This window comes from Epinephelus lanceolatus, chromosome 18 (assembly GCF_041903045.1).
Source record: "Epinephelus lanceolatus isolate andai-2023 chromosome 18, ASM4190304v1, whole genome shotgun sequence".
Taxonomy (NCBI): Eukaryota; Metazoa; Chordata; class Actinopteri; order Perciformes; family Serranidae; genus Epinephelus; species Epinephelus lanceolatus.
Genome location: NC_135751.1, coordinates 7,382,681 through 7,400,853, shown reverse-complemented (window position 1 = coordinate 7,400,853; position 18,173 = coordinate 7,382,681). Strand labels below are relative to the sequence as shown.

The window sequence follows — 18,173 nt, the reverse complement described above, 5'->3', positions numbered from 1 at the left end:
GATTAACAATCAACGCAGATTATAGCCATAATAAACTCCAAAACACAGGTTCAAGGGTCAGCTTCTGCACTGGAGGCGAGGCTATACACTTAAAGGATCGCGTTTTGATTGACGCCGCACTGCTATTACAATAGGATAAAGCTCAATTAATCTGCCCCTTGTTGTCATAACTGATTATTATGTCAATGCCAGATCAAGACAAACAATGTTTCTTGAAATCACCATGGGGAAAAAAGTTTGCTTGTTTTATTAGAAAAGTTTTATTTCAAATTAAAAAAAAAAAAAAAAAACTTTACTCATGTCCCAGAAAATTTTGAAATAGGTATGGGTACTTTACTATAGCCTCTGCCTTCAAAAATAAGAGTAAATGTTTTCAGATTAATCTACTTCAGTAAAACCCGAAAATATATCAAACAACAATATTCATATTTAATACCATTCTCGATTCAAATAAAATATGTGTTATTGAAAAATCTGATACCCTGTAATAGGCTACTGAAAATAGATTAAAATAAAAAAAAACAAAAACACGTATCGGCTATAATACCTACAGATATGGCCGTAATATAATTTTAATTAGAAATTCTTCTCCACCGTGCTCCATCTCGGCCCATTTGGAGCCATTAGGCCTGTAATGATTTACTTCCAAACCCGCAAACATCAAACGGCGGAGAACAATAAGAGTCTGGTTGCTGTCTCTGCCTGCGCGTCTTTAATTCTCCATAACAAAAGTACAAAGGCCGAGACGGAGACCAAAGGCTTTATCCCTAAACACCTTTAACACCTCTTCGGGCCGCGGCGCCGCGCCGGGCCGACGAGCACACGACGGCCCGTCTGGAGCGCCTGTGATAGGGGCAGAGGAGGAGAAGAGAGGGAAGCAGCCCAGGGGAGCATAGACAGTAAAGGAGGAGGAGGAGAGGGGGGAGGATGAGGGGTGTGTTGGGACAAAACACCTCATCTTTTGCTTGAGTGTCTGAACAGACCTGGATCAAGTGTGTGGGAGAGAGTCTCAGGGAGATAAGGTTTTTGTCACACTGCAGTCAGCATCTTCTGAAGCGGAGTGGAGCAGCCTGAGGAGCGAGGATACTCAGCCTGAAGAACTGTCGAGAAAAGACACACACGGGAGGGATTTCTTCACATTTATACAGTCACACAGAAGCAGCCTGATGCGTAAGTACACGAAGAGTGCTTCCAAAAAGTTACTAATATAACTGAGATTACTGTTATATTTCTTCTACAGACACATTTACAAAGATTGTCTTAATTCCAAAATTAGAAAATAAAATAAAATGTCCTAAACATAAAATATCCATACCAATAACCCTTTGGTTTTGTTGACATTGTTTAGAGCCCCACAGACCTCACTGCTATGTGTAAAAATGATGAAAAATAACCACAAAATCAAACAATTTTTCTTTTGAATACATTTTGTCTTTTCTTCTGACTCTATTAAATCCCATAAAGCATTGAACGTTTCATTTAGTTTCATCGAATGCCATTCACAGACAAAAAATTGGACAGTATGTTGATGTTAATCATGTTTGGGTCCATTCAACTCCAGAGAAACTCCCTGTTAGAGCGCTTATGAACAAACAGTTATTAAAGTCTTAATAAACTTATTTGGGATTGGGGAGGACTGGTAGCCTGCTGTGTAGAAAGTACTGTCAACTCCAATCACAGACATAGAGCAGTATCACAATGTATTGTATTTAACCATGTTTTACAGCTAGGGTCTCTGACACCCAATTCAGAAGTAGGCTAATGTGGACCTTCAGAATAAAGTTACAAGTATTTTTATAATATTAGAAAAGGTTTTAAAGTAACATACCGATGAAGTGTGTAAAAGGAAAACTACAGCCATTTTCAGAAGTCATACGTGTTATTGGTTATCCATATGGCTTAAGACAGTCCAGAAATATTAGTAACCATGAACAACTCTCTCCCAGATCCAAAAACTAGAGTGCTAAAACTCAAATTTGTGATGTCATCGAGTATATAAAGTCTGGAGCTGCTCCACTGACAGTGACTTGGGAGAGATGTTGTAGATGACACTGAGAGCAGCAGGAGGATGTTCTGAGTATATGGGAACATTTTCTGTTTCACAACTGAAAACACTACAACAGAATAAAGCTCATCTGGGTATTGGAAAAACATTCTGTGGTTCAACAAAATCAGGCTCCCATTCATTGTCTAAGGAGCAGCTCTAGACTTTTCCAAGTTTGAGACTAACTTCTTTGGTTTCTGGCTTTAAGAAGTAAGTAGCTCATGTTCACATATAGTGATAAAACAGGCCATGGAAATAACATATTATAATTCTTAATTTGGGTGGTGTTTACTTTAAAGAGGGCCCAGGGTCCCAAGGACCCCAAACACAACATTTGGTTTAAGAAGCACAGGCTAATCTTTGGGCTTGTCCTTGATCAGCTTCCTTACAAAATTTCATTTACAGTGTATTTAAAATATCTAGCATTCAGCACCGCTACTTCTGATTCACTTCACAGAGGACACGTAACCCTCAATATTAAGAACACCAATTAAAAAGGTGAAACTAACAGAGGACTTCTATTTTGACATTTTAACATTTATACCCTAAATTGATGCAGGCAAGGCACATATAGTGCATACATTTCACCGGAATGGAGAAATATGAGTGCTCAATTCTATTTTTTTTTTTCGGAGGACACCCAGACCCCCCATTACACATGACACCCCCCCACCCCCCCAGGAAACCTACGCCCTTGTAAAAGGCTGCTCCCACACATTTGGTCTGCGCATTTACTGTTAGATCCTTACATTACTTATGTCCTTTCAGTGGCGGAGGGCAGACAGACGCCGGTGGCAGCCGCCGCCGTTGTGCACGGTCCCGGCGGAGAGGAGCGCACGGAGTCGTGCCCGCGCAGCACCTTGCTCGACCAAAGCCGGCGGCACCGGACAGCGTTTACGCGAGAGCAGCTGTCCCGGCTGGAGCAGGAGTATGGCAAGGAGAGCTACGTGTCCAGACCCCGGCGCTGCGAACTGGCCACAGCTCTCAACTTACCGGAGACAACAATAAAGGTACTGTGGTTATTCAGCGCTGCAGTCTCTGATAATGTAACATTTTAAATATGTTAGGCTACTTCACAGATTCATCAAAATGCCACCATATCGGTGAAATCCAGTTAAGCGTTTCAGAGTCCTCTGAGTAGCTCCTCTGGGAGCACACAGCACCAGCCTCACAGATTTTCTTTTTTTTTTTGCAGCACATGAAGATGTGTTTATCTCACTACCAGTTTGATAGCTTCCACCACACAGTAACCACACACAAAAAACCTGTGGTCCATTTAATATTCCAGTATAGTAAGGATGTAAAGGTGTACAGAGAGTGGGAGGAACTGGGATTTCAATGGGAGCCCAGCACCTCATTTTTGCCCCATGCCCCCAAGCAGGTTAATCAAGCTTTATCAAAGGAATTTTGGAACTTGACTTTGGCTTAAAGTAGTATTTAAACTTGTGCACAGACTCTATGCCATAGCCTATACGCAAGTCACCTATGTCATTGTGAGCATTTTTACTTGTGTGGTGATGTGTCTGTGTCACTCTGCAGTTACACCTCCAAAACACTAGTCGGTAGCAGGGTTTCTGTGAAGTGCTGTAAAGTTTAGTTGATTCAAAACACATCCTAAACACACATTAAGTATGGCTTAATAGAGACAATTTCAAACACAAGTACACAAATTGGCTTCACTATAACTTGCAGCATTCACAGACAAACACTTGTGTTAATCCGGACACATTTTCCCCACAAATACAACATGTTAACATTATTAGCATAAGCCTATGGCATTTTACATTGCATAAATTAGCCTAGCAGCTAGCAAACTTTTCATCTTCTCATATAAAACCAGGAACGACAGCAACATTTAACATTTGACATTTTTCAGCACGGTAAAGCGTCTTTGAGTGTCCTGAAAAGCGCTCTATAAATCTGATGCATTATTAGTATTATTATTAACAAAGGTAATGTTACAAAATTCGGCTCCGTTAGCCTACAACTCACAAGGTTCACTGACAAAACAACTGTCTTATACTAAACATGTTTCCTAACAAATATAACATGCTAACGTTATGAGCACAAGCCTATGGCATTTTACATTGTATGAATTAGCCTAGCAACAAGCAGAGAGTTCCTCTGCTCATATGAAGCCAGGATAATTCCTGAAATATAAATCCCCAAAAGATAAATCACACACAAGATTTAAAATGCTATTTTAGTGGAGGCTTTATTATCTACACAATTTATTTTTTCTTATCAGTAAATTAAAGTAAATAAAAGCTTTGTTTCCACTGAGGGAAATGGTTTCAGCTTACAAAAATAAACACTATCTGCATTGCTGCAACATGTAGTACCATTTCTGGGGAAGTGCACATCAGGCTAAGGAGTAGGCTCTACATTGATGCAGAGCATATGCTGTAATACGGCATTGATTCAACGCAAAAGGGTAAATTCTGCCTAAGTCTCAATACATCCACCTTGCTTTGGACAGAGTTACAGTTAAAAACAGCTGCATTTTGAGTGTGGTTTTCTGTATTCAAGACAACATTCCTCATTCTGCACAGAGGTGCTATCATGGCTGTTGCTTGGCGACATTGATTTTCTGTTTTGGGTTGCTGGCAGGGCGTAACTCTGCCACCAAAGACGCCTCAGATGCTACCAGCCTGTACACTTCTGTTATGCACCTGGTGTAATCCCATCATGCAGCCCATAAAGAACAAGAAAGTCTGCGTAGGACAGGAGATAGGGGAGCTCAATCGCTCAGACATAACAAGACTTTCACTCAGGAGTTCTTTTCACATGTGAAACCAAAAGTCACTGTTGTTTAAACGTCACATTATGTAATTTATGTATCATTGCCATGCACTGATGTCACTCATATGATGTATTTACGTCATATTACATTAGGCCTACATAACAAACAACTTATTTTAACCAAAAACATGATCTTTTTTTAAGCCTAATAAAGTAGGTGTTTTTGCCTAAGCTTGACCGGGTATGTTTCACAACATTAAGCACATTACAACGTGATTCAGCCTAACCACCTATCAGCCAAAAAGCAATTGGAATAGTATATACCCACCTTCCCCCATCTATCCAGTAGTATACCCACCTCACCGACTGCCATTACACCACTGGTGACAGGTGGATTTTGCTTATTTTGGACAGAAGCAGGCTACCTGTTCCCCCTGTTTACGGTCACTGTGCTAAGCTAACTCATCTAACTCTCAGAAAGAAAGGTAATAACGCGTATTTTTCAAAATGTGGAACTATGTTGTATCTGGCTTGTCAAATGTGAACACAAACATTACAAGAAAAAACAGCAGTTTGTGGTTTTAGGGGACGTTTGCGCTGGAATAGTTACTTGACAAACATTTTGTCCATATGTATGCACAAATGATCCTTTTTGCTTTGCTGTTTCTGTGCAACATACAACATGTTAATCAGTGAGCTTCAGAGGGGCTGGAAGGTGTAGTTTTGAACACTGGACAGAGCCAGGCTAGCTGTTTCTCTTGCCTCTAGTGTTCAGCTAATCGCCTGCTCTGTACTATCCAGGCTGACAGTGAGCTTTCACAACAACAGTCTTTCCTCATTAATACTTTTTAATTTGTTCACAGTATGTGACACAGCCAAGAAGCAGTTCAAAACAGGAAGCAAAAACTATAAAGTTACTGACCTAAACAACAATGCCCCTTCAACATTTCCCATCAATGTGAGGTTGTGATCATCTCTTTTCTTACATGTCATTTCAATCAGCATGGCAGATTGAGTACTGACAGGTTTAGCAGTGTCTAACATGTGACGCAGAGGCCCACTGGCCCAGTGCGGCAGCTTTAATATGCAGTAAATGCATCCACCTTTCTGCCAACCATTGGAGGGTTTTTTTTATGAAAGAGCAGGAATGTGAGGCGAAGCCTTGTAAACGCTGCCACCTGACGTTTTAGAAGCACAGCCTTCCGTGGAGATTCTATTCTATGAGCTGCTGAAATAGTTGAGGACTGGACAGACAGACACACAGACAGAAAGCTCAGTCTCAGCTTTAAAGCTTTAAAAGGATAGTTTGGATCTTTTGAAGTAGGGTTGTATGAAGTGGTTATCCATAGTAGGTGTGTTACTTGCAGTAGATATAAGTCGGCACATTCCCACTTTTGAGGACCTGGTAAGATTACCAATGGAAGCTAAGTAATGTGCAGCTGTGGATGAAGACAGCAACAAAATGTATTTTGGCCGCCTAAAAGAAAAGTCCCACCTAAAAAACTCTATATAAGTTTAAGTGTATGCTATATTTAGAATATTTTTATTGCTTTACCTTATCATCAGACAGCGATTTCTGACAGAGAACTGAAGCTGCTATAAAGTTCTCCTCAAGGCCAGTTTTGCTGCCGCCCCCATGCATACCAGTACATTGCTTTGCTTCCATGTCGAACTGTTACTCTAAACTGAGGGCGTGTTGAGTGCTGACCATAGACTGTAAAAATAATGGACATAGCTACTGAGGATGCATTCACACTGGCACTATTTGGTCCACTTTAAACAAACCCTGGTCTGCTTCCACAAATAGTTTGGTTTGTTTGAAGTGGTGTGAACGATCATTCGAACTCTGGTGAGCACCAAACAAGCGAACTCTGGTCCGGTTGAAAACTGGGGGTCTCGGTTCACTCACAAGTGAATGCTTGCGCGGTTCGCTTACAGTGGGAAATGCAAACGGACTATCCAGCAAACCAAAGAGAGGAAGTGAAGCAAAGAGAGGAAGTGACGTAGAGCGCAGTGCAATTTGGGTAGAAAGGGAAGCAGAGGTAAAAAAAAAGAAAAGTTGGTTGCCGCTTGGTGCCGACAGACATCTACAGCCATGGCCAAAAGTTTTGAGAATTACACTAGTATTGGTTTTTACAAAGTTTGCTGCTTCAGTGTTTTTAGATCTTTTTGTCAGATGTTACTATAATATACTGAAGTATAATTACAAGCATTTCATAAGGGTCAAAGGCTTTTATTGACAATTACAGTAAGTTTATGCAAAGAGTCAATATTTGCAATGTTGACCCTTCTTTTTCAAGACCTCTGCAATTCGCCCTGGCATGCTGTCAATTAACTTCTGGGCCACATCCTGACTGATGGTAGCCCATTCTTGCATAATCAATGCTTGGAGTTTGTCAGAATTTGTGGGTTTTTGTTTGTCCACCTGCCTCTTGAGGATTGACCACAAGTTCTCAATGGGATTAAGGTCTGGGGAGTTTCCTGGCCATGGACCCAAAATTTCGATGTTTTGTTCCCCGAGCCACGTAGTTATCACTTTTGCCTTATGACAAGGCACTCCATCATGCTGGAAAAGGCATTGTTCGTCACCAAACTGTTCTTGGATGGTTGGGAGAAGTTGCTCTCGGAGGATGTTTTGGTACCATTCTTTATTCATGGCTGTGTTTTTAGGCAAAATTGTGAGTGAGCCCAGTCCCTTGGCTGAAAAGCAACCCTACACATGGATGGTCTCAGGATGCTTTACTGTTGGCATGACACAGGACTGATGGTAGCGCTCACCTTTTCTTCTCCGGACAAGCTTTTTTCCAGAAGCCCCAAACAATCGGAAAGGGGATTCATCAGAGAAAATGACTTTACCCCAGTCCTCAGCAGTCCAATCCCTGTACTTTTTGCAGAATATCAGTCTGTCCCTGATGTTTTTCCTGGAGAGAAGTGGCTTCTTTGCTGCCCTTCTTGACACCAGGCCATCCTCCAAAAGTCTCCACCTCACTGTGCGTGCAGATGCACTCACACCTGCCTGCTGCCATTCCTGAGCAAGCTCTGCACTGGTGGTGCCCCGATCCCGCAGCTGAATCAACTTTAGGAGACGGTCCTGGCATTTGCTGGACTTTCTTGGGCGCCCTGAAGCCTTCTTCACAACAATTGAACCTTTCTCCTTGAAGTTCTTGATAATCCGATAAATGGTTGATTTAGGTGCAATCTTAGTATCAGCAATATCCTTGCCTGTAAAGCCCTTTTTGTACAAAGCAATGATGGCTGCACGTGTTTCCTTGCAGGTAACCATGGTTAACAGAGGAAGAACAATGATTTCAAGCACCACCCTCTTTTAAAGCTTCCAGTCTGTTATTCTAACTCAATCAGCATGACAAAGTGATCTCCACCTTGTCCTCATCAGCACTCTCACCTGTGTTAACGAGAGAATCACTGACATGATGTCAGCTGGTCCTTCTGTGGCAGGACTGAAATGCATTGGAAATGTTTTTGGGGGGATTAAGTTCATTTTCATGGCAAAGAGGGACTTTGCAATTAATTGCAATTCATCTGATCACTCTTTATAACATTCTGGAGTACATGCAAATTGCCATCATAAAAAATGAGGCAGTACACTTTATGAAAATTAATATTTGTGTGATTCTCAAAACTTTTGGCCACGGCTGTACTGTTTGTAATACACTGACTATGGATAAATAACCCATACAACCCCACTTAAAAAAAAATCTGAACTCTCCCTTTAAGAAGGTGAAGATCTCACTGCTTATGTTAACTATAGAAAATTAGCTGAAACATGAATGTAATTTGGGGTAAAGTATTGCAGTCAGAATATTTAGGCACATTCAGTACAATGATCAGAATGATTACTTTATCTACAGTTAGACTCTGTACATAGTACTCCAATTTATTTATGGTTCCCACACAATGTATTCTAATGACTTTAGTGATCCCTGTACTTTTCCTCTAATGCCACCAGCAGTTTGACATTTTAGTTTTGAGTGAAATATCTCAACAGCTATTATATGGATTGTCATGAAATGTGCTATAGATATGCACACTTTTCCTGTAGTGCCACTGGCAGTTCTCAATTTTTTTCAATACTAATACTTTCAATACCAGCTGTGCTTTGTAATCAATGCTAATTAGTGGATGTTAGTATGCTACTGAGTGTAAACATGTAAACATACTTCTGATACTTAAGATTAAGATAAGTAGTTTGAAGGTGTTTGGAGAATTACCTTTTATGTCAGCATTTATGGCATAACCTTAAGGTCATATTGTGCTGTCCTAAAAAACACAACTTTACCTGAAGCAGTTCATCCAGAGCGGCTGTGTGAGGTCTAATCTTGTTTTTATTTTTTCTTCCTGTCTTTTTTTCCTGCAAATCTATACCTTTGTCTCACTCTCTCTTACTTTTTATCTTTTCTAATCTTAACAAATCCCATCTCCTCGCGCCTTCCCTTCTTGCTCTTCGTGTCTTTTTCTGTTCCTTCTTACTTACAGGTGTGGTTTCAGAACAGGAGGATGAAGGACAAACGGCAGAGACACTCTTTGCCGTGGCCTCACCCTCTTGTCGACCCTCTGGGGGCGCTCCTGATGGGCCGTGCCTCTCCTTCCTCCACCTTGCCATACCCCTTTATCCCACCCCACCTGCCACACCTCCCTCTCCACCACCACTACCCCCTGGCTCTCTCCTCACCGGCATCCTCAGCTCACAGCCGCTACAGTGCACCTATGAGGACCCTGGATGCACTCCGCCTCTCCCAGTACCACAACCGACCAGGAGGGCTGCCTCCAACCACAGCAGCCCTCTACCCCTCCACCAGCATCATGCACCATCCCGCCTCATGTCCCTGCCCACTCTGTCTGCACTGGGGACCAGAACAACTGCTGAAAGCCAGAGGGGAGACACTGGGACTGAGTCAGCCCCATAGTCCTAAGGCCAACATACAGTCTGCCAGTCTGGAGCGGAGAGAGGAGATGGTGTAAAACCATCAAACAAAATCTGATTTGCCACACTATCCAAGGCTGTCAAACTGCTGTCACATAAGCTGCTGCAGGGAAATAGCAGTATGCTCACTGTGAATTCAGTTAATGCTATTAAAGATGGACATGGTGGAGCTTGTCAAGTTGCAATACACTTAAGAGTTTCACCAACTAGAAACAGGAAATGTATGTCTTATCTAAAACAATGCCAGTCACATGACCCTGCTGATTAACTGGAGCCAAATGTTTTTTAGGAGACACAAAATTGCTGTGCAATTATTTCAACACATTTAGTTGGTCTCCCTGAAATGAAACCTTTCAGTGGCATGCCCAGCAGGCCACAGTCAATTTTATTTTGAGCACACTGCCAGCCTGAAGATGCATTCAGATTCAACACAGAGCAAATACCTGCTTGATTTTCATGACTTTGACCACTACAGTCTAGGCACAGTCTATGTTTACTTGTCCAAAAAAATCAATCTATCAACACTGCAAATGTTAGCAGCTCAGATTTTTTTTGTGCATTCATAAAAAGGCGTCATACAGCCTGGGTTTGAGCAAAGTTATAACTCCAGTTGAAATATTTTCATCTCGCACAAATGCCACTTCGATTCATGTGTAACACCTTTTCTTTTGACTTTGCAGCTAAGAAAAGCTTTGCTTTCAGTCTGACCATTCCTTGACTACCCTAAAGAGTCTGCAAACTTCCAGCTGATGTTAAAGGAATACTTCACCCCCCAAATGACTATTTTATCAATTACTTACCCTATGAACTGTGAAGAAAACATTGTTTTCCTCGCATGCCTTCAGTGAACAAAGACTCCAAAAACAGAGATAACTATTGATGAATTGAAGTAATAGGGAACCACTGTAACAAACAGCAAAACTATATCAAAACATTTGTTTACAAACTCTCACACAACAGGTACAATATATCCAACTGGCATTTATCCATTCATATGCTACCTCCCAAACAGACAGCCCTTTTTGACAGAAAACTGAATGAAAAGGGAAATGTTATCTTTCTCTCTTCAAAGCTTGACTTCATTAACCAAAACAGTAATTATGCTTGCTGGAGACAGGGCTGTACAAGATGCATATATTTTTTAGCATAAGCTCGGGTAAAAGGTTTTTCCACAATTTTAAGTTATTACTCTTTAAAAATAGTAAATAGTTTTCTGGAAATAATTTTTTCTTTGTTTCTATTCTACAAAAATCAATATGTCAGCCACAGAGAATGGTTGATCCTCAGTTTTTGGGCTTATCCTCTCCCCACTTATTTTCCTAAGTGGAGACGCCAGCTTTGTTTCAGTAAATTTGATATTCTTTAGTATATGCAATCGGTTGTTATCCGAAAAAAGGTGAGTATATGTTTGCAGCAAATGCTGGGAAAATACCAGGATCTTTCAACTTTCTGCAGATTGTCACCATTTAGTGATGTTGCTTTGAAGGAAAACTGTCTCTGTTTCATCTTCTGACTCATTGCCTTTCAATACTAACACCCTGGTGGTCAGCTCTTTACAATAGTTGGCTGGTAGAGCATTTCTGCACTTTAATGTACATCAAAAACAATTTTGGATACTCTGATTTGTCACTTTTTACTGCAGGCATTGCTGTTTCTGATATTATTTGACCCTTAAATGTAACCAGTGATGCTTTCCGCTGGTAGGAAGTGTAAAAAACAATGTCTAGCCTAGATGAGTGCACACATACAAGTCTGTGGCAGTGTGTTTGTTTGACGTGATTCAGATTCAGATGAGTGAAGAGGACGAAAGGTGAGGAAAAAGAAACACAACAGGACAATGTGAAGTCAGTGTCTGCAAAAGCAGAACTGCACCAAATGAAGATAAAATGTACATGTTATGGAGTTGGTTTTCATAGATTCCTCTGCTGTAACACCAATGACTACTGCTTTTATTTATTTTTACAACCCTAAACTTTTAAGTAGCATTCACTGACATGTTTGGCTCCTTGATGACAAGGATAGGAGAGTAAAGAGAGCACAAACCCTATTGCACAGAGTGTGTTTAAATACATTCACATACAGTCCTGTGGAAATGTGTAACTGTAAGTGCCTGACTGTAACAGTATCCTGGTAGAAGCAATCATTCGCTTTCTTTTTCAGAGTGAGATGAGAAGATCAGTATAAATCGGGTGTGTGTGTTTCACAACTGCAACTGCAGTGGTCTCTCTCAATACTGGACCAATGTGAAAAATTGTTGTCCTCATAAGTCACTTTGAGACAAAAACATGGGAGAATAGGGTCCAGGCTAAAAAATGTCCAAGTTTCCCTTTAACACAAAGATATAATATTGGTCCTCTCAACGCACACTCGAAATGACAGTGGATAAACATTTTCTTTTACTGAATGATTCACTATACAATCTCTGGTCCTTAAATGGAGATAATGAAATGGAAGATGTTCTGTATGACAGGGAAATATCCCAAATGTCTCCTGTCCCTGTGTCATCACTCACTGTAAAGTTATCCTGATATGTGACAGACCATTTAAGAACAATTACTTGAAGTTTTAAAACAATGTGTCTTTATTTTTATTTATTTTTTTCAATTGACTGATCTTTGCTCTGACATCAAACTGGTCATTAAGGGATCCCCTTTTAAGTCACACAGCCATAAAACTCTGCAGAACAGAGGCAAGCTTTGTCTTACCCTACTGCTGACACCACACCCAGAGCCACAGATACAAACACACAACTTTTATGTTTGGCCAGGTTGCAGGACAAAGACAATGTAACCAAAAAGATAACATTTTGTTGAAGGGACACATGGCTTCCCTACAAATCTGTCTAATTGATGTTTTCACATATAAACGGTTCCATTCCAAAACATTCTTCATAATGATTTTCTTTCAGTACTATTTATTTTAGAGCTGCATTTAACTGCCTTGAATCTATAAAGCAGCAGTTCATATGTTAAAAAAAAAAAAAAAAAAAGTGTAGAGGCCACTGCAGACTACAATGGTCAGATGTGATGTAATTCTGTGGCTCTTGCTGTACAGTAATGATTTAAGGGGATGTTGCTGTAAAGAGCATAATTACAACACATTTGTTCAGGTTTTGTCCACTTTGTCTAATGACAGAATGTGAACTGACATTATTTGCATTCACTGTACCAGGAGGGACATGATGTTTTAGTGTGTCAGGGCATGTGAAGAAATGAATTGTACACAGATCACTTTTAATTATTAAACTAATTATTAAAGAGCCAAAACAAATCTGTCTGCATTATCTAATGTATATCATAAAATCAAATGAATGAATAGGGCTGTCAAACAATTATGTTTTTTGAAATTGCAATAAATTACTGAATTTCAATAGTTAATCACACTTAATCACACTTTTTAATTGCAGGTTTAAAATTCCATAATTTTACATTTCAAAACAGTTTTGAATAACAAGGACAAGCAATTCTTACCAGAGTGTCTTGACTGGGATTTAAATGAATGCAAAGAAATTTGCTTTATAATCTTGACTTTTATATTTATTTATTTCAAATCATTGCTGCAGCGCTACAACAGTGTGGTAGACGAGACATTGTAGCAGTACACAATTAACCCACTGAGACCCACATAGCAGGTCAACAGTATACGCTACATAGTAGTAGTATATATCGCCTGAAAGCTGGAAACCTGAAGATTAATTTGAGATACTGCTCATCACTGTGTCAGGTTTTTCTGGTAATAAATTTTTAATAAACTGGTTGCAAATAAAGTACATAGTTTGTTCCCAAAACTGTATGAGACTAACATAAAGTGGACATATCTGTAAAGGAGAGACTTGTTGGTACCCACAGAACCCATTTTTATCCAGATCTTGAGGTGAGCGGTCAAAGGACCTCTGTGAAAATGGCCATGCTGTTTCTCCCTCACCAAAATTTAGCCTAACTTTGGAGCAGTATTTAGCCCCCCCTCCTAAGAGGCTAGCATAACATTAGGTATTCTAGTTTCATGACACCAGTATCACTCTAGCTTTAAAATTCAGCAATCTATAGCTTCTGAAAGAAAGGTGGCAGCAAAAATGGCAGCACTCAATTAACACGATATTTAAAACAAATGAATTTGTTTATTCCCGGCTGTTTACGCTAACAACCCTAGAATCAATATAAAAGTGCAAATAAAGCAACATAAATATCCATATGCATGATACAGTTCCGTAAAGCGCAAGTAGACAGCTGTAATTTGGTGTCATTGGGCAAAAGTCCCCCTAACACTAGACTTCTGCAACTCCTCTTGGCTCTGTTTTCAGGCTTGAGAAAATCCAATCATGGGTCATTCTGGAGAGAGGGCAATTTTACTGGCTACTCTACAAAAGCAGATGCACATGCATGTCCCTTGCGTGAAAGCCTGATTCAATGGTCTTGTAGAAAAAATTGCTATTCCAGCATTGGCAACAACAGCCTACTAACAGGTCAGCCTTCTGCTCAACCAAAGGCTTGTGGCTGCGGTTTGAAGTTCACATTTCCTTAGCTAACATTAGCTAGAGCTTCCAATCAGAGTGTCTCCTCCACCTTACTCTCTGGCACTACTTGGAGGAGAGCAGGGAGCGGCTCTGGAGACAGTCCCCAGTCAGTAGCTGCAGCATGTTGAATCCAGCCAGCGCATAAACAGCTCTGGGGGAATGAACCACCGACTCTTTGCTGGATCAGCAAACTTTCTGTTACTGCCATTACACAAGTTAGATCTAGCACTGCCATTGGTCACCAGCCCTCTGTGACACCCAACACTGCGGGGTCTGCGCTGACCAAATTTTAGCAGCTATAGCTGCAGACAGAAGGTCTGGATTTGGAGCTGCTATCTGCTCTCCTCCCACTAGCAGTGGTCATTTGCACATGTGCAGATCAACAGTTTGTGTTCACAGTTTGTATATCCTTATGATTGGGGGGGGTTAAAATCAACTCTGGTGACTGACAGCAGGTCATTCTGCACTTTGCTAAATCTTATGGGTTTATTTAATTTCTCTATTGTCACAAAGACCTCATCAAGAAATAATTAAGAGTGACATACAAATTTATATAAGTTGCTTGTACATATTGTTTTAATACATAGGCTATTGCTTTTGAATGTATGCTAACATCACATATCTACTTTCAAAATCAAATCCTGCAGTTGATCCATTTTGTTTTCTGGGCTGGTTATACTTCTTTTGCTTTAAGCTCTGGTTGTTTGGTCCGCACCAGAGATTTATTAACAGCTTTCAGACCAGCCTACATGAGACACACTGAATGGGGAAATGCACCAGACTTTGTTTGTACTGTATCAAATAGGTCACATGTGAAAGTTCCCTAAATTAGTAATTGAAGGTGTAGGTTACTTGACTTTTGAGGGAGCTTAACATTTGCTTTCATAGACACCAATATTGCACCAACAACAGTTTTAGTGGACCAGAATGAAATGGAAACCATAACTATCACATCATTCACTGTAAGTTAAGTCAAGATCAGTGGGTTGATATCTAAAACTATTCTGGCAAATGGAGAAAATCAGTGACAAAATGGGGTTATTAGCTGTTGGGGATGAAAAAGATCATGTTACCACTTCTACTGTTGCACTTTAAACACCTTCACCTTAGAACAATGCGTTTATGAATATGCAAAGTACACTGTTTGAAGATAATTATGATACATTTCAACTTGGTGTGTTTCCTATAAATGTTGCTATTGTGGCTCTATGGGTCGTGCTAACTTTGCACTCTCCACCTTCACTTTGAGATTTAGGGAATCAAGGACTTGTGCAAAACAAGGTATATCTGGGCAAGCTCTTGAACTCTTGTCTCTGAGTTTTAACTTCAAGTTGGTTTCCACAGGAAACAAAACATCACAGCTCTAATGGGTTAAAATTTCTTCTGTGTCCATTTAATAAAATGTATGGTAACATACTGTTATAATGTACATCGATTGCAATCTTATTACAGATACAGAGAGAAACCTTTAAATGTCATTTTTATAACAAATCTGCCATGTTCACTCATGCTGGTGTGGTACCACTGATTAACTGTAGTAGTTCTCTGTGGTCAGAAGGAGTTTTACAATCAAAACACAAACCCTCCACTGAAGCAATAAACTGATTAAAAGATTGAAATTGGTGTGTGTGTGTGTGTGTGTGTGTGTGTGTGTGATTGAGACTGAGATGGAGTGAGATGGAGAAATTCAGCTGAATCAGGATGATTACATACGAATATACACAGATCAGCCACAACATTAAAACCACTGACAGGTGGCGTGAACATAGATCATCTCGTAATAATGCAGTGCTTTGCTGAGAAACCTTTGGTCCAGCATTTATGTGGATACCACTTGACACACACCATGCATCCAAAAACTTTTACAGACAATGTCTCAATCCTGTCCCAGTTCCAAAGGAATGACTCCTGTCCCATCCTGTTCCCACATCATGTTTTTAAAAAATAAAAAGCATAGTGTTTATTCATATCAGAACTGCATATTTATAGATAAAAACTGAGCATAATCCACCAACTTTACAATATAGTATAATGCTGAGATAACATAACATAATAGCTGAAGCAGCTATGCTATATTGTACATATTTGTTAGCCTATATTGTATTTTTATAGGATCTGTTTCATATTATTTTAATTCCATATATATGCTCTTGACTGTTGCGGTACTTTGCCTTCAGTGTCATTCCCTGGAAAAATGTTTACTGTGTGTTAACTGTATGCAAACACTAAGGCAAAATTATTGTAAATGAATACCTTTCTGATTTTAACTGCTACAACCTTGTGGTGAAAAACCAGTGCTTAGTCTGTGAGCTTGATGCTCAAACCAAATGGGAATTACCATCGACACACTAATGGAAATAAGCATCGTAATCGTGATAATATTATACTAACAAATTAACCATTTTACTTCACATACTTAAAGGATAACTTTGGTATTTTTCAACCTGGGCCCTATTTCCCCATGTGTATGTGTGCGTATGATTCATAGGTACAGCTCATTTTAAAATTGGTTCGGTATTGAGGGAGGCGGATGCAGCTGGCAGCCGCGAGGTAGATATGGGGGCAAATGCGTCCCATGTAAGTTTGCGCATTAAAAGTGCTTTTTTTCGCCACTGACCGGTTCAGATCGCCAGTGCTATCTTTGTAAATAGCATACTAAGCGTTTGGAACATTGTTTATATAACATTACCTCCACTGTGTCTGTAGCTCTCTCTACTCGTGGGACAGCCGTTTTCTTGAGGAAGAGGTGTTTCGGGATTGGATGTCTTATCTTGTTCGGCTGGCAGTAGTCATCTTGGGAGAAGTGAGCACTGCAGACCCGATGGTCTGCAAGGCGCAGTGTCTGGACAGGAGTGTTAGCATCCATTTGTAGCACAACTGGCCACAACTTCAGCATCTCGCCGTCCGACAAAGGCAGCCTGTGAAAGCTGTACAGGGTGTTGCGCGACATCCTGTTCTTGCAATTCGGATAAGCACAAACACGAACCATTGTTTTCAATTGATGCAGTAAAACTAAAACTCTCAGCTGTACTCCGGGACAACCAGCGCCACTCTGAGCGGCGCTCAGCATGGCTCCTCTGTTTTCTTCCCGCAACAAGCAAAGCTCTCGCAAGATGACGTCACACAGCCCAGAGGAAGTGAAGGGTAAGGGAAACGCTTAGTATGCTATTTACAGAGATAGCACTGGCGATCTGAACCTGTCAGTGGCGATAAAAAGCACTTTTAAAGCGCAAACTTATACGGGACGCATTTGCCCCCGTTACCGTTTTAGCTCATTTCACGGCTGCCGGCTGCATCCGCCTCCCTCAAAACTGAGCCAATTTTAGAACGAGTTGTACCTATGAATCATACGCACACATACACATGGGGAAATAGGGCCCAGGTTAAAAAATACCAAAGTTATCCTTTAAGATTAAATGACTTGTGCTCATACTAAAAGGCATATATTTCCTATGCTCTGTGTGAAATGATCTAATAGCTGCTGACTCCACATTGCTAGCTCAAAATTGTAAATGCCCTTCCTGCCCCACTTTAACTGGGACTTAACTTTTTTCCTTGTCTTTCCTAGCCACATGATGAACAATGCAGTTGACTCCAATTCCAGTTTCTTTGACTCCATCCTGCAGGAATCCCACAGGATTCCCATGACCCACAGCATTCCTGAAACAACATCAGCCTCTACTTTAGAGGCCAGGTCCATGCCTTGAACTCTTTGTGGAGTGCCATTGCCATGAGGGGGTGTATGTGGTTTGCAATAGTGTTTGGGTGGGTGGTGTGTGTCACATGGCATCCACATGAATGCCAGGACCCAAGGTTTCCCAGCAGAACATTACACTGTTAACGAGATGATCAATGTTTTTCACTTCACCTGTCAGTGCTTTTAATGTTGTGGCTGATGGGTGTATGTCTGGTGTGTTAAACTGTTTGCATGC

At 40.5% G+C, this 18,173-nt stretch overlaps 1 protein-coding gene across 1 annotated transcript; it reads left to right on the top strand.

Annotated features, from left to right (window-relative positions):
• Positions 1-849: 849 nt before the first annotated feature.
• Positions 850-10,865, top strand: eve1 (even-skipped-like1). The gene is made up of 3 exons (XM_033645767.2): positions 850-1,170; positions 2,813-3,054; positions 9,281-10,865. Exons 1-3 carry the CDS (start codon positions 1,167-1,169, stop codon positions 9,764-9,766), a joined length of 732 nt encoding a protein of 243 aa, XP_033501658.1. The 5' UTR covers positions 850-1,166; the 3' UTR covers positions 9,767-10,865.
• Positions 10,866-18,173: the final 7,308 nt, after the last annotated feature.

Bases quoted from the DNA above. Each gene is read 5' to 3' on its own strand.
- eve1 (XM_033645767.2), top strand. The intron at 3,055-9,280 runs GTACTGTGGTTA...TCTTACTTACAG, and splicing joins TACCGGAGACAACAATAAAG to GTGTGGTTTCAGAACAGGAG.